The 12,915-nt window shown below is 47.5% G+C and overlaps 1 protein-coding gene across 5 annotated transcripts in view; it reads left to right on the top strand.

The window, feature by feature from the left end:
- Positions 1 to 10,718: 10,718 nt before the first annotated feature.
- CAMSAP2 (calmodulin regulated spectrin associated protein family member 2) overlaps positions 10,719 to 12,915 on the top strand; it is a 116,934-nt gene continuing 114,737 nt past the window's right edge. For 2 of the 5 annotated variants that reach the window (XM_025458610.3, XM_025458609.3), the window contains exon 1: positions 10,719 to 11,537. In XM_025458610.3, coding sequence (XP_025314395.1) covers positions 11,399 to 11,537 — 139 coding nt within the window. In that variant the 5' untranslated portion in view covers positions 10,719 to 11,398. Of the gene's footprint in view, positions 11,538 to 12,396; positions 12,590 to 12,915 lie in introns of those variants that run through there. The other 3 variants (XM_025458611.3, XM_025458612.3, XM_025458613.3) reach the window with 3 other exon arrangements.

The raw sequence follows: 12,915 nt of genomic DNA, 5'->3' as shown, positions 1-12,915 counted from the left end.
ATTTTGTGTTACTCTGATGTTTTACATGAGTATCCATTAGTATCAAGGGACATTAATAATATTATGTAAAAGAAACAAGTTATAACTGTACAGGGATCCCTGGGTGGCGCAGCGGTTTGGCGCCTGCCTTTGGCCCAGGGCGCGATCCTGGAGACTCGGGATCGAGTCCCACGTCGGGCTCCCGGTGCATGGAGCCTGCTTCTCCCTCTGCCTGTGTCTCTGCCTCTCTCTCTCTCTCTCTCTCTCTCTCTCTGTGACTATCATAAATAAAATAAATAAATTTAAAAAAAGTTATAACTGTACAATATAAGCTTATTTTGTTACAAAATGAATGGAAGGATATATAAAGCATATCTCTAGGTGGTGAAATTATAGCTGTTTATTTTTTCATTTGCTTTTTTATACTTTTTTAAAAGATTTTATTTATTTATTCATGAGAGACACAGAGAGAGAGGCAGAGACACAGGCAGAGGGAGAAGCAGGCTCCATGCAGGGAGCCCAATGTGGGACTCGATCCGAGGTCTCTAGGATCAGGCCCTGGGCTGAAGGTGGCGCTAAACCGCTGAGCCACCCAGGCTGCCCCAGTACTTTTTAAATTAAAGAAATGTGGGGCCCCTGGGTGACCAGTCAGTTGAGCATCTGCCTTTGGCTTAAGTCATGATCCCAGCATCCTGGTATCCAGCTTCATATCAGGCTCCTTGTTGGAGAAGGAGGGTCTGCTGCTCCCTCTCCCACTGCCCCTTCTCCCTGCTTATAATCTTTCTCAAATAAATAATTAAAATGATTAAAGGAAAAAAAGGATCCAATTTCTGGATCCTAAGAATTGAAAATAACTAAAGAAATGAATATGGATTGCTTTTATTATGAGAAAAAACTTGTAAGTTTTAAGTATGAAAAATACACTCGATTGCAATTAGAATGTTTTCTAGGGACACCTAGTGTTTGAGCATCTGCCTTTAGCCCAGGTCCTGATCTGGGGTCCTGGGATCGAGTCCCACATGGGGTTCCCTGTGGGGAGCCTGTTTCTCCCTCTGCCTGTGTCTCTGCCTCTCTCTCTTTGTGTCTCTCATGAATAAATAAATAAAATCTTTAAAAAAAAAGTTTTCTATTTTTTTTGTATTGATGTAGTTTTTCTTACATTATTTATAGTAATTTCCTGCCTTTTTAGTGAAGAAAAAAAATAACATACTTAAAAAAAAAGTGCAGGCCAGGATTTGGGAACAGGTTGTGCTTACAACCACCTCTTTCTAATCTCACCCCCACATCTTTGCTCCCATTTCTCACTCCCACCCTCACTCTAAAAAGTTAACCAAACTAGCTAAGTGGCCCATGGAAGATAAACAATACAATCTATCTCCAGTGTGAAACAAAAACTTAAATGATGTACCTGCCTGAACTCATCCACCTGATTATTAACATAAATATACAAGACTCAGTAGGAAGATAATTGTTCTTATTTGCACACATCCAAGGTGGTTCCTAGCATTTCCAGTTTTGCTTACAAATAAAATATCCTATTTTATTTACAAATGGTTATTTTTCTGAATTATGTCCACTAATGTAATGTAACAAAAAGAAGTTTTAAAATACAGTGAGAAATAGCTTAAAACAGATTTTAAGTGGATTAGTAAAAGCACCAGAGTATTGCTTCTATTTTTAAACAAACCTCTTTTATTTTGGAATTGTGGAGGACTACCTCAGCACATTTTTCACTCACTAGGCCATTTGTTGCTTTTCTTTCCTTTCCAACTGTAGCTTTCATTTCTGAGTCACCTAAAAGTAAAGTTATGGCAAGAATTATGTTCTGAGCTATGTAAATTCCATAAAGAATATCATTTGGGATGCCACAAGCTTTTGTCTTTTCTAATTCCCAACGTTAGGCTGTGATTTTCCTCTTCTAGTTTATCCAGAACCTTTAACTTAACAGCATAAGAAACTAAACAGGAAGTTACATTTCTCTGATCTAGAAAATTATGAGGAAGATGGGGAGCAGATGAGAAAACTAAATCAGGAGAAGGAAGCCACATATTTTGTTTCCATTAATCAAAATCATATTCAAAAGTCTCCTAGTATCCCGACTGAAAAGATCAAACAACAGAAAGAACTACAGTATATTTTTCCAGCTGTCTATAGGTCATAATGAAAGGAATGATCATTTCCTATGTCTACTGATAGTTCCAGGTCTATTTAGAAAGAGGGCCACAAAAGTTGAAGCATAGCTCCTAAATAGTGCCTTAAAGGAAGATTTGATTTATATACTTAGTGACAAAACAAACAAACAAACAAACAAAAAAAACAACAACCAAACGTCAATAATTTAGCCCATATGCCATGACTTTTCAAATATCAGCATATCTGAAATTACAATAATAATGGTTTCCGGGATTCCTGGGTGGCTCAGCGGTTAAGTGCCTGCCTTCAGCCCAGGGCATGATCCTGGAGATCCAGGATCAAATCCCGCGTCAGGCTCACTGCATGGAGCCTGCTTCTCCCTCTGCCTATGTCTCTGCCTCTCTCTCTCTCTCTCTCTCTCTCTCATGAATAAATAAATAAAATCTTAAAAAAAAAAATAATGGTTTCCATAGCAAATATAATACACAAAAACAACAGATTTTGGCTTTTTTCTGAAAAAGCCAGATTTTTGTTATTTGCAGCCGGTTTTGTTTAAGATGCTAATCTAGACTAATTTACTTAATTCGGCTGAGTAGAGCAGTGGCCTCCACACTTTGGGATTTCACAAAGCAGCCAAGTTTCCCAAATGAATGAATAAATGGATAAACTGGAGAGTAAAGAACATAAGGTTATTAACTTTTTATTTCACCAGTGAGGATACATAAAAGCTCAACCGTCATCAATGACTATCATTATTTTATAAGAGAAAGGACATTTTAACAGGAAAAAAAGCAAGAAGGGAATAATCTCATAATTAAAAAATAATCCTTTAGAGGAAAAAAAAGCAATTTTATGAAAAAAATCACTTTATGTTTTCTCTGTATAATTTCTAATAAACCATAATAGACTAGTATTGAGGAACCATTGGGAACCACTATAGTCTTAAGGACATCAGCTTTCCATTTTTAATTCCCATTTAAGCTAGTGAAGTTATATTGATCTGTTTCAAGGCCCTAAAATGTGTGTTAATATGTATTTTTTGCTGCCTGTTAATTCACTGGTTCTTTCAACTATTCAGCAAATACTTCATGTGGTCTATTATATGTAAGGCACTGGAGGAGGTTATAAAGTGAGACAAGATTGTCTCTTCTATTATGGTGCACAGAAAAAATTATAATTCGAGACAAAGCACACCATAAGAGGGCACAAATAGATGCGGGAAGCCTGTAGGAATGGGACAGTGGGCAGGGAAAGCTCCATGGCACAGGTGGCATTTGAGGTTTATTTTAAGACGATATTTCAATGGCTTTTGTTGATCTGGTGGAGGGCATTATTCAGGGCAGTTAATGAATTAATCCAAACCAATAAACCTTGTGAAGGATTAAATGTGTTGACAATCTTGAGAGTAATTTGGCTTGATATGAATAGGAGAGTCCTGGGGAAATATGAATGGGTCGTTTTGCAGAGGATCTTCAAAGTCAAGGCAAATGTTTAGACTACATCTAGTCAGCAAGGCATCACCACCAAGTAGGCAAGTGGGGATGGAAAGATCCCAGCACTTGAAACCAGAAGCCACGAGTTTGTCAACTCTATTCTTTCCGTGAAACCTTGAGAAATTCTCTTAATCCCTCTGAGCCTCCTTTTTCCATCTGTAAAATGAGATTAATTCCCATGTTACATGTTATTTTATAATCAAATAAGATGCAGTAAAGGAAAAATCTAGTATAGTATTGGACATAGAGTCTGAAATTAAAGTTTGTTGACTGTGAATATTGTTGAATAGTCAAAATTCAGGTTCAAAAAGAGAAACTAGAAGAAGCCAATTGTTGCCAGGGAGGCAGAGGGTGAGGGAATGGGCAAATGGGAGAAGGAGAGTGGGAGGTACGGGTTTCCAGTTATGGACTGAATAAGTCACAAGGATGAAAGGTACAGCATCAGGAATATAGTCAACGCAATTGTAATAGCCACGTATAGTGACAGGTGGTAGCTACACTGTAGTAAGCATAGCATAACATAGACACTTCCTGAATCTCTATGTGGTATACCTGAAACTAAAGTAACGCTGTGTGTTAACCACACTTCAATAGAAAAAAGTAAAGAGGGAGACAGAAACTGAGTGGGAGGAAAAGAGGAAATGAGAAATTCATGGGAATAGAAATGAGTAAATGGAAATGAGAGATATTTGGGCTGCTTGGGTAGACGGGATGAGAAAAGAGAGCTCAAGGATGATGATGACACATATAAGCACAGAATGGTGTCATTTGTCAAATTTGGGAGACTGTGACAAGAAGCCCAGGGAGAGGAGAGTGGGGGAAAGTTTGTTTTTCATTATTGAATTTGAGGTCCTATGGCTGTATCCGGGTGGAAATGGCCAGCAGGTATAGGAAGTTAGAGAGGAGTCAGAAGCAGAGATATAGATTAGGGAATCACCTAAGAATGGAAGCCATAAAGACACTGTTGCAATGCCAAGAATGGGAGCGTTGAGAGGAAGGAGGGAACCAGGGATTGAGTTTTGAGTAGCTCCTCTATTGCGTGGGTGAGCAAACAAAGGATGCTGGAAGAGCAGCAGAGAAGAGCTTTGAAAAGTGAGAAAAACCAGGTGTTTCCAGGAGGGCCATGGAACCTGAGAGAGAAAAGGTCTCTCTTAAAAAAGGTTTTAAGAACAAAGGGACACTCATCAGTACCACATGCCCCAGAGGCCAAAGACACAACAGCAGAAGAGTCTAAACAAGGAGCTCATTAAGGACTTTTGTGAGAACAATTTCAGTACTGTGCGAGGTGCAGAAGCACACTGCCAGGGAGGAGTGAAGAAGTGGAAGTATACATACTAATTTACAGTTTGAATAAGTAAAGCTGCTTATGAATCAAATGCTACCAAAGCATTAAAAGGAAAAAATTAGGTCTCTCGACTAGTCCTCCAGTTTCCTGTGCATCCTTCCAAGAATATCCAAGGATATTCCATGAATATATATGACTTTTAAATACCACACTAAAACATACGGCTCTGAACCACTCTCTTTTTTCCTTGACCACATGATGTCTCAGAGATCTCGTCATTTGATGCAATGGATCCCTATGTGAAGCATAATTTATTGGATTGGTCCTTTCCTCTACTGATGGACACTTAGGTATTTTCCATCAAGAAGTTGATAAAAAGAACAAAAGTCTTCTTGGTTTGACTGGTTGACACTCTAAAACTCTAGATCTTGATGAATTAAGTGGTAGGACTCCTGTACCTAACAACAAACAACTACAACCATCCCCTTCTCTCATCCCAGTTTGGATTTGGTGACTGCCTTCATGGGAGGATTCCATTTCCTGCTCTCTAACCTCGCCTACCCTTTCTGCATAATCTCATCAAAAGGCTTTCTGAAAATAAAAAAAAAAGTAACTCCTACCCAAAAGATTTAAATCCTGAACCCTAGACATCTGACTGATTTAGCCTTTAGTTATGATCTCAAAACGTACATAGATGTCAGCCTCCCACTAAAGACTGTTGGTGTTGGAAGCATCTTAGAAGTTGCCCAGTCCTGGGGTCCCTGGGTGGCTCAGCGGTTTAGCACCTGTCTTTGGCCCAGAGCGTGATCCTGGAGCCCCAGGATTGAGTCCCATGTCAGGTTCCTGGCATGGAGCCTGCCTCTCCCTCTGCCTGTGTCTCTGCCTCTCTCTCTCTCTCTATGTCTATCATAAATAAATAAGATTAAAAAAAAAAAAAAAAGAAGTTTGCCCAGTCCCATCCTTTGTTTTACAGCAGTGGAAAATGGAGAGCAGTGAGATATGTTCCCCCCGAATCATGTGGCAAAACAGTAATGGAACCCAGGGTCTACACTCCCCAACCAGTGTTTGACCTCAAGCCAGACCTCGGATTGAGTAGGGCATCAAGAAAGGAAACATGTCTTTGGGATCTGAGAAAATATAATGCTGTCCCTGGGAACGCGAAAGCCAGGTTTCACTTTTCAGGTTAGACTGATTCACGGTATGACTTTGGGGAGCCATGTGTCCTCCCTGTGTTTCTCCAGCTACATATTTGGCCTCCTACCATACTGGCCTTGCAGAAATTGTGCAGGTTGATGAGGTAATCCTTAAAAAAATTCTGTTAGCTCTTCAGATGAAAGCCTCAACTGTGTCTAGAAAAGACAGAATGTCGGATACGCAGCACAGACTCTTCTATCCCATATTGGTTTATCAGATGCTGCTCAGCTTCAGCCAACGAAACACTTACAAACATCAGCAGCTAAGCTTCCCCCGCCCCCCACCCTCCTCTCAATCTTGGTTATTCCTTTTTTTTTTTTTTTTAAAGATTTTATTTATTTATGAGAGACAGAGAGAGAGAGAGAGAGAGGCAGAGACACAGGCAGAGAGAGAAGCAGGCTCCATGCAGGGAGCCTGATGTGGGACTTGATCCTGGGACTCCAGGACCACACACTGGGCCAAAGGCAGGCACTAAACTGCTGAGCCATCCAGGGATCCCCAATCTTGGTTATTCTTAATCTGGTTGATTCAAAGTTTACTTATCCTACTTCCTCGAGTTTCAAAATAACACAAGGTCTTCACCATTTACTTAAATCCTCTGGTTTCTCCATTTTCCAGATGAAGATACTGGTGGTGAGGGGTAAGCGGTTGTGGTGAGGATCCAATACAGGTAGAACAGGATCTGATACATACAAAGTGCTCAATAAGAGTTAGCTACTCTCAGTGTAACCTTTTGAATGTGGATGGTGGTATATTAAACATGCATTCAATTAAGAAAGTAACTCTGTATGGCTCAGTGGTTCCTTTGTTTCTCTGTTTTTGAGGGGACACACTGAAGATCTCTCCAGGTGAAATAACAAGGCTTTGAGCCTAGGAGATAAAGACATGACAGTGAAGGTGAACCAGACTGCTCAGGCCCTCAAATCCCTGCATTTTCTCATTAAAAGTTTGCTTTCGGGATCCCTGGGTGGCGCAGCGGTTTGGAGCCTGCCTTTGGCCCAGGGCGCGATCCTGGAGACCCGGGATCGAATCCCACGTCGGGCTCCCGGTGCATGGAGCCTGCTTCTCCCTCTGCCTATGTCTCTGCCTCTCTCTCTCTCTCTCTGTATGACTATCATAAAAAAAAAATAAATAAATAAAAAAATAAAAAAAAAAAGTTTGCTTTCTCAGCTGTCTTGTTCAACTTTGCCTCCTCAGTACCCAGGTACTCCATCAATACGGAGAATGAATGAATGAATATGTTTATGCCACCTCTCCAAAGACAGAAAAATGGAGGAGAAAGTTTGGCTCACACTGCAGATTTACAGGAGAAAGGAAATAGAAGGAGAATTATAGTTGTAGGAATAGTGTAACTGTTGCCCGATGGATAGTCTATGCCTGGAGATAAAAAACAAAAAACAAAAAACCCAAAAAACAGAGAAAGACCTGTGCAGTTGGACAAGCTGGCCCAAAGAATCACTGGGTTTTGTTTTTGTTTTTACTGAAGTCAGATATCTCAAGAAGGTAGTGGAGAGCATTTCTTTCTGACAGTGGTATTCTACAGAGATTTCCAATTTTTAAAAGAGATCATTCTGCAGGTACCACAAAGAATACCCTATTAGAGTGTCTGCCTCCCTGAAAATGAATCCTTCTTCTTTGTACTCAGGGTGTTTCTCTGTTAATAATAGCCTCCTACTATGACCCCAAGTTTCACAGCCTCCCTGAAAGTAAAAGCTGCTCTGTGTAGGCATTTCTTTCCCCCCTATTCCTAAACACACTCCTCCCAAACTGGGGTCATAGTAATGCCACTGCTACTAAATGCATCACCACTGAATCAAAGGACAAGTCAGAGCAACTGTCTGTTTCCTTTTCTTCCTTTATCATGTTTATTTGGGTTGAAATGGTTTTCAATAAAATTCAGCAAGCATTTACCCAGCACCCATTGTGAAGGAAGCACTGTGCTAGGTCACATATGCAACATAAAGTCAATTAGACAGGGGTTCTGGCCTTAGGAATCTTGTCCTGGCTTGCACATTATTGTAGCAACTGGTGAAATGTTTCAGTATCTTTCTTCAACCTGTCCAGGCTATAGGTTTCTCTTAATTTGACTTGTTGCTCTAGAAATTCAGTTGAAGGTGAATGTGAATACATTGGATTTAACTAAAGTCCTGAAACATACACACACACACACACACACACACACACACACACACAAACCCCTCCTGATCCCTTGGCCTAGATGTTCTCTCTGCACTTTCTAACTCTTATAGCACTTACCACTTTTACATTATTATTATTATTTTTTTACGTTATATTTTATTTAGGTATATGTCAGCCTCCATAATCTAGGGAGGGGAGAGGCGCAGGGAAGAGGAGTAGAGCCAGAAGACTTGGGTTTGTTTGTGAAGGCAGACCTAGATATCAATCAACCGTGAAATCTTGGCCATGCAACTTATTATCTATGATCTTTAGTCCTGCATCTAGAATTGCAAGATAAGAATGCCTGTTGCACAGACTGGATATGAAAATTAAGGTAGTCATATGAACATGCTTTGTAAATTACTAACCATAGGTTAATTTTATTAACCCCTATGTGACCCAGCAAAGGGGCCTTGCCTCTGAGGAATATTTTCTTAATATTCATTAAATTATCGAAAAATGACATTAACCACATTGTGGTGTATTCTTCTCACTGATATTCTTTTCCTAGCCCACATTGTTAGCAAGACTTAACTAGTGCTGTAGCCGATTCAGGGTGGAGCAATTTTTAAAAAAAGACTTTATTTACTTATTTGAGAGAGTGAGAATGAGAGGGAGAGAAAGCACAAGTGGGGTGAGGGGCGGGTGGGGGGGAAGCTGACTCCCCACTGAGCAGGGAGCCTGATGTGGGGCTTGATTCCAGGACCCCGGGATCATGACCTGAGCAGAAGGCAGCTGCTTAACCGACTGAGCTGAGCCACCCAGGCGCCGCAGGGTGGAGTAATTGTAGGGATTAAACTGGATCAAAAGGGCCTGCTTGCTGGTGGAGCTGAGTCCAACGCCCTTCCCCTCATACTTCACATGTCTTGCTTCTGTTTTAAGGGCAGGTGATATCAGGGAGACCCTAGTAGTTAAAACTTAGGCTTTGGAGTAAGACCGTCCTAGGTTCAAATCTTGGATCTGCTAGTTTACTAGTTGTGCGATAGAGGGTAGTTAAAATTTTTTTTTCTTAAAGCTTTCTCATCTGAAAGACGAAGATAACACACGATTTTTCAATAATTAAAATTAGGTAATATTTTAAATGAGAAGTTGCGAGGAATTAGCGAGTCACATCGCCTTAAGTGTTAGCTGCAGTGACATCCATTCTTAGTCCCTAAATGTTAATTGAGTCGCTCCGATGGGCTGCGCAGTCAACAGGTCCTGGAGATACACCGTGTAGCCAGTAGGAAAGACAGACGATCAGCTGCTGATACAATGTGTCAAATGCTGTGACAGGAATAAGCACAGGGGGCCCTGGGACCCGTAGCGGAACCTACGTGACAGCACTGACCGCGATGTGTCAGGTGCTGTCTGGGAAGGCTTCTTGGAGGAAGGGATTACCATGCAGAGGCTTCCCTGTCGCGTAGGAGTTCGCCAGGTGGACATAGGGACCACACTGAGCAAGGACAGAGATTTTGTAGAAAACATGCCTTTTTGGGAAAACAGAGCGGCTCTGACAAAAGGAAGCCACACAGGCTTGCAGACACCAGGTCGGGGGGGGTGGCAGGCTGCTGTGCACAAGACCCCGTGCCTTATCTGCAGGAGACGGAGGAGGGGGCGCTGTGCCCTGTCACCCGGTGAGAGCGCTTACATGGAGAGCATGGAGTCAAGAAAAGCATGTTGAGGGCAGCCCGGGGGGGGGGGGGGGGGGGGGGAGCTCAGTGGTTTAGCGCCTGCCTTCAGCCCAGGGCGTGACCCTGGAGACCCGGGATGGAGTCCCACGTCGGGCTCCCTGCATGGAGTCTGTTTCTCCCTCTGCCTGTGTCTCTGTCTCCTCTCTGTGTATTCTCATAAATAAATAATAAATCTTAAAAAAATAAAAAAGAAAAGAAAAGAAAAGCATGTTGATGTGATGAGATTAATACAGGTTTGGGGTTTTGCAGGTTCCCGGTCCTGGTTATGAAGCCCCAGCCTCAGCTCCATCAATTCGGTTCATGCCATCTGAGGGTGCACCAGCGACAACACCCGACCCTTAGGCCCGCTGGGGCTCCCACTCGGGCTCCGGGTCCGTCGGCCTGGCCGCAGGGCACGTCCCGGGGCGCGCGTGTCCCTAAACAGCAGCTCCCCCCGTGTAGGCCCTGCTGTCCGGTCCCTGCGGTCGTGCAGCATCGTCCAGCAGCAGCAGCAGTAGCAGCAGCAGCAGCGGCAGCAAGAGCAGCCGCCGGGGACGCGGAGGACGTCGGCCCTGGCGAGCGCGGCCCAGCTGCGATCCGGGATCCGGGATCCGGGACCCGGGCGCGGGGCGGGGCGGGGCGGGGCGGGGCGGGGCGGGGCGGGGCGGGGCGGGGCGGGGCGGGGCGCGGAGCGAGGCTGCGCATGCTCGGAGCGCCGGGCGGCCGGAGGGGAGCGGGCGGGGGCGCCGGCCGGAGCGGCGCCGGGGCGCATGCGCAGTGCCCGCGTCGGCTCTCTCCAGCCAGTGCGGCAGCCGGAAAACCGCAGCGGCGGCGGCGGCGGCGGCCTGGGAGCGGGCGAGCCGGGCGGCCGCGGGGGGAGCGCAGCCCGGCGGCGGGGCGCGGAGCGTCCGCGGCGGGGAAGGCCCGGGCGGCGGCGGCGGCGGGAGGACGCGGCGCCGCGCGGGGAGCGCCGAGGAGGGGCCGCGGGGCCGCGGGGGGCTTGACGTTTCCCGGCGCGGCGGGTCCGTGCGTCCGTCCGCCCGCCCGGGGCCTGCGGGGGCGTCCGCGCTCCGGGGGCAGGCGGGCGCGGGGGCGCGGGGGCGCGGGGCCCGCGATGGCGGGGCGGCCCCGCACCCGGTGATCGCCGCAGCCCGCGCTCCCCGCTAGCGCTCCGGGCCCTTGCAGCCCCCTCCCCCGAGCCCGGGGACCAGCCGGAGACAAAGGACGCGGCCTCGCGCGACGGACGGACGGACGCGACCCGGACGCCGCGGTCCTATGCCCCCGGGCGGCGGGCGCGGGGGTGCGGGCGGGCTGGCGGCGCGCACGGCTGGGCTGCTCCTCCCCGAGGCCGCGCGGCCGGGCCTCGCCCCGGCGCCGATGCTCTGAGCCGCTCCCGCGGCGGGGCCGCAGCATGTGAGGCCGGGAGCCCGCGCCCCGCACCCCGCGCCCGTGCCCCGCCCGCGCCCCGAGAGCCGCCCCGAGACATGGGGGACGCCGCGGACCCCCGGGAGCCCAAGCGGACGTTCATCGTGCCGGCCATCAAGCCCTTCGACCACTACGACTTCTCCAGGGCCAAGGTCGCCTGCAATCTGGCCTGGCTGGTGGCCAAGGCCTTCGGGACAGGTGAGCGCTGCCTCTCCGTCCTCCCCCTCCTCCCCCTCCCCTCCTCCCTCCTCCCCATTCTCCTCCCCTCCTCCCTCCTCCTCCCTCCTCCCCTCCTCCTCCCCCTCCTCCTCCCCATCCTCCTCGTCCTACTCTCCGTCCTCCCGCTCCTCTTCCCCTCCTTCCTCCTCCCCCTCCTCTCCTCCCTCCTCCTCCCCATCCTCCTCCCCCTCCTCCCCTCCCCTCCTCCCCTCCTCTTTCTCCCTCCTCCCCTTCTTCTCCCCCTCCTCCCCCTTCTTGTCCCCCTCTTCTCCCTCTCCTCCTCTCTTTCCTCCCTCGTCCTCCCCATCCTCCTCACCTTCCTCCCCCCTCCTCCTCCTCCCCTCCCCCTTCCTTCCCCTTCTCCCCCTTCCCCCTCCTCCTCCCTTTCCTCCCCCCTCCTTTCCCTCCTCCTCCTCTTCCCCCTCCTCCTCCTCCCTCCTCCTTCCTCTCCTCTCGTTCCTCCCCCCCTCCTCCCCCTCCTCTTCCTCGCACAGGTTCCAGGAGGGGATGGGGATGGGGATGGGGATGGGGGTACTGGGAGGACCAGAGAGAAAGGAGGAATAGAGCAGCTTCTGCCTCCATCGGGCGCCCTGGAACGGTCAGCCGGGACTCATCCTGTCATTGGGCAGCCGACGTATCTTGTTGTGTCCAGTGAAGCCGTTGGGCCGTGTTTTCACACAGGGTGGTTTTATTTCGTGGGGGGGGGGGGGGCGGGGGGTGTTTCCGTCGCGCTGCCGCCTGCACTTCTCCCTCGGTCACAATTGTGATCACACCACCGAGAAACTGGCGTTGGTTCCCGTGTCCCCGGGAGGAGGCGGGCGGCGCATCCTGTACCCTGAGGATCCCGACTGCGCGGCCACGGCTGCTGCGAGCCCCCGAGAGGCGGCCCCGTGCGGGGGCAGCGGGGGTCCCTGCCGCGTCCCCGAGGCCTGCGTCCCCGGCCCTGCTGCGCTCCAGGCCCTGTTGAACCAGTTATTTGAAACCGATATTCTGGCTTGCGGATGGTGGGATGCTGTTTTCATCTGTTACCGGTGAGACCTATTCCTCTTGCCAAACGTATTTTGGCTTCATCAATTAAGAGGAACACACGCTGCCTACTAGGGGATTTTTTTTTTTTTTTTTCCTTTTCTAATAGAGGAGTGTTTTTGAGGGCATGTGGTGTTGACACGGATTGTACAGTGCAGTAAGCAATTAAACATTCTCCCCGTTACCCAGTCGGTGCAGAATAACAGGAAAAGGACCTCCTGTTGTAATTCCTTAGCTGTTGCTGTAGGAGCCCATGTTGTAGAGTCCTGAAAAAATGAGAGAGCTTTTCCTAGGAGGATGCTCGCCAAAGGAAGTTTTGTCTGATAACTTT

This window comes from Canis lupus, chromosome 7 (assembly GCF_003254725.2).
Source record: "Canis lupus dingo isolate Sandy chromosome 7, ASM325472v2, whole genome shotgun sequence".
Taxonomy (NCBI): Eukaryota; Metazoa; Chordata; class Mammalia; order Carnivora; family Canidae; genus Canis; species Canis lupus.
Note: the sequence above shows the minus strand (reverse complement) of the source record. Positions and strands in the feature narration are given on the sequence as shown.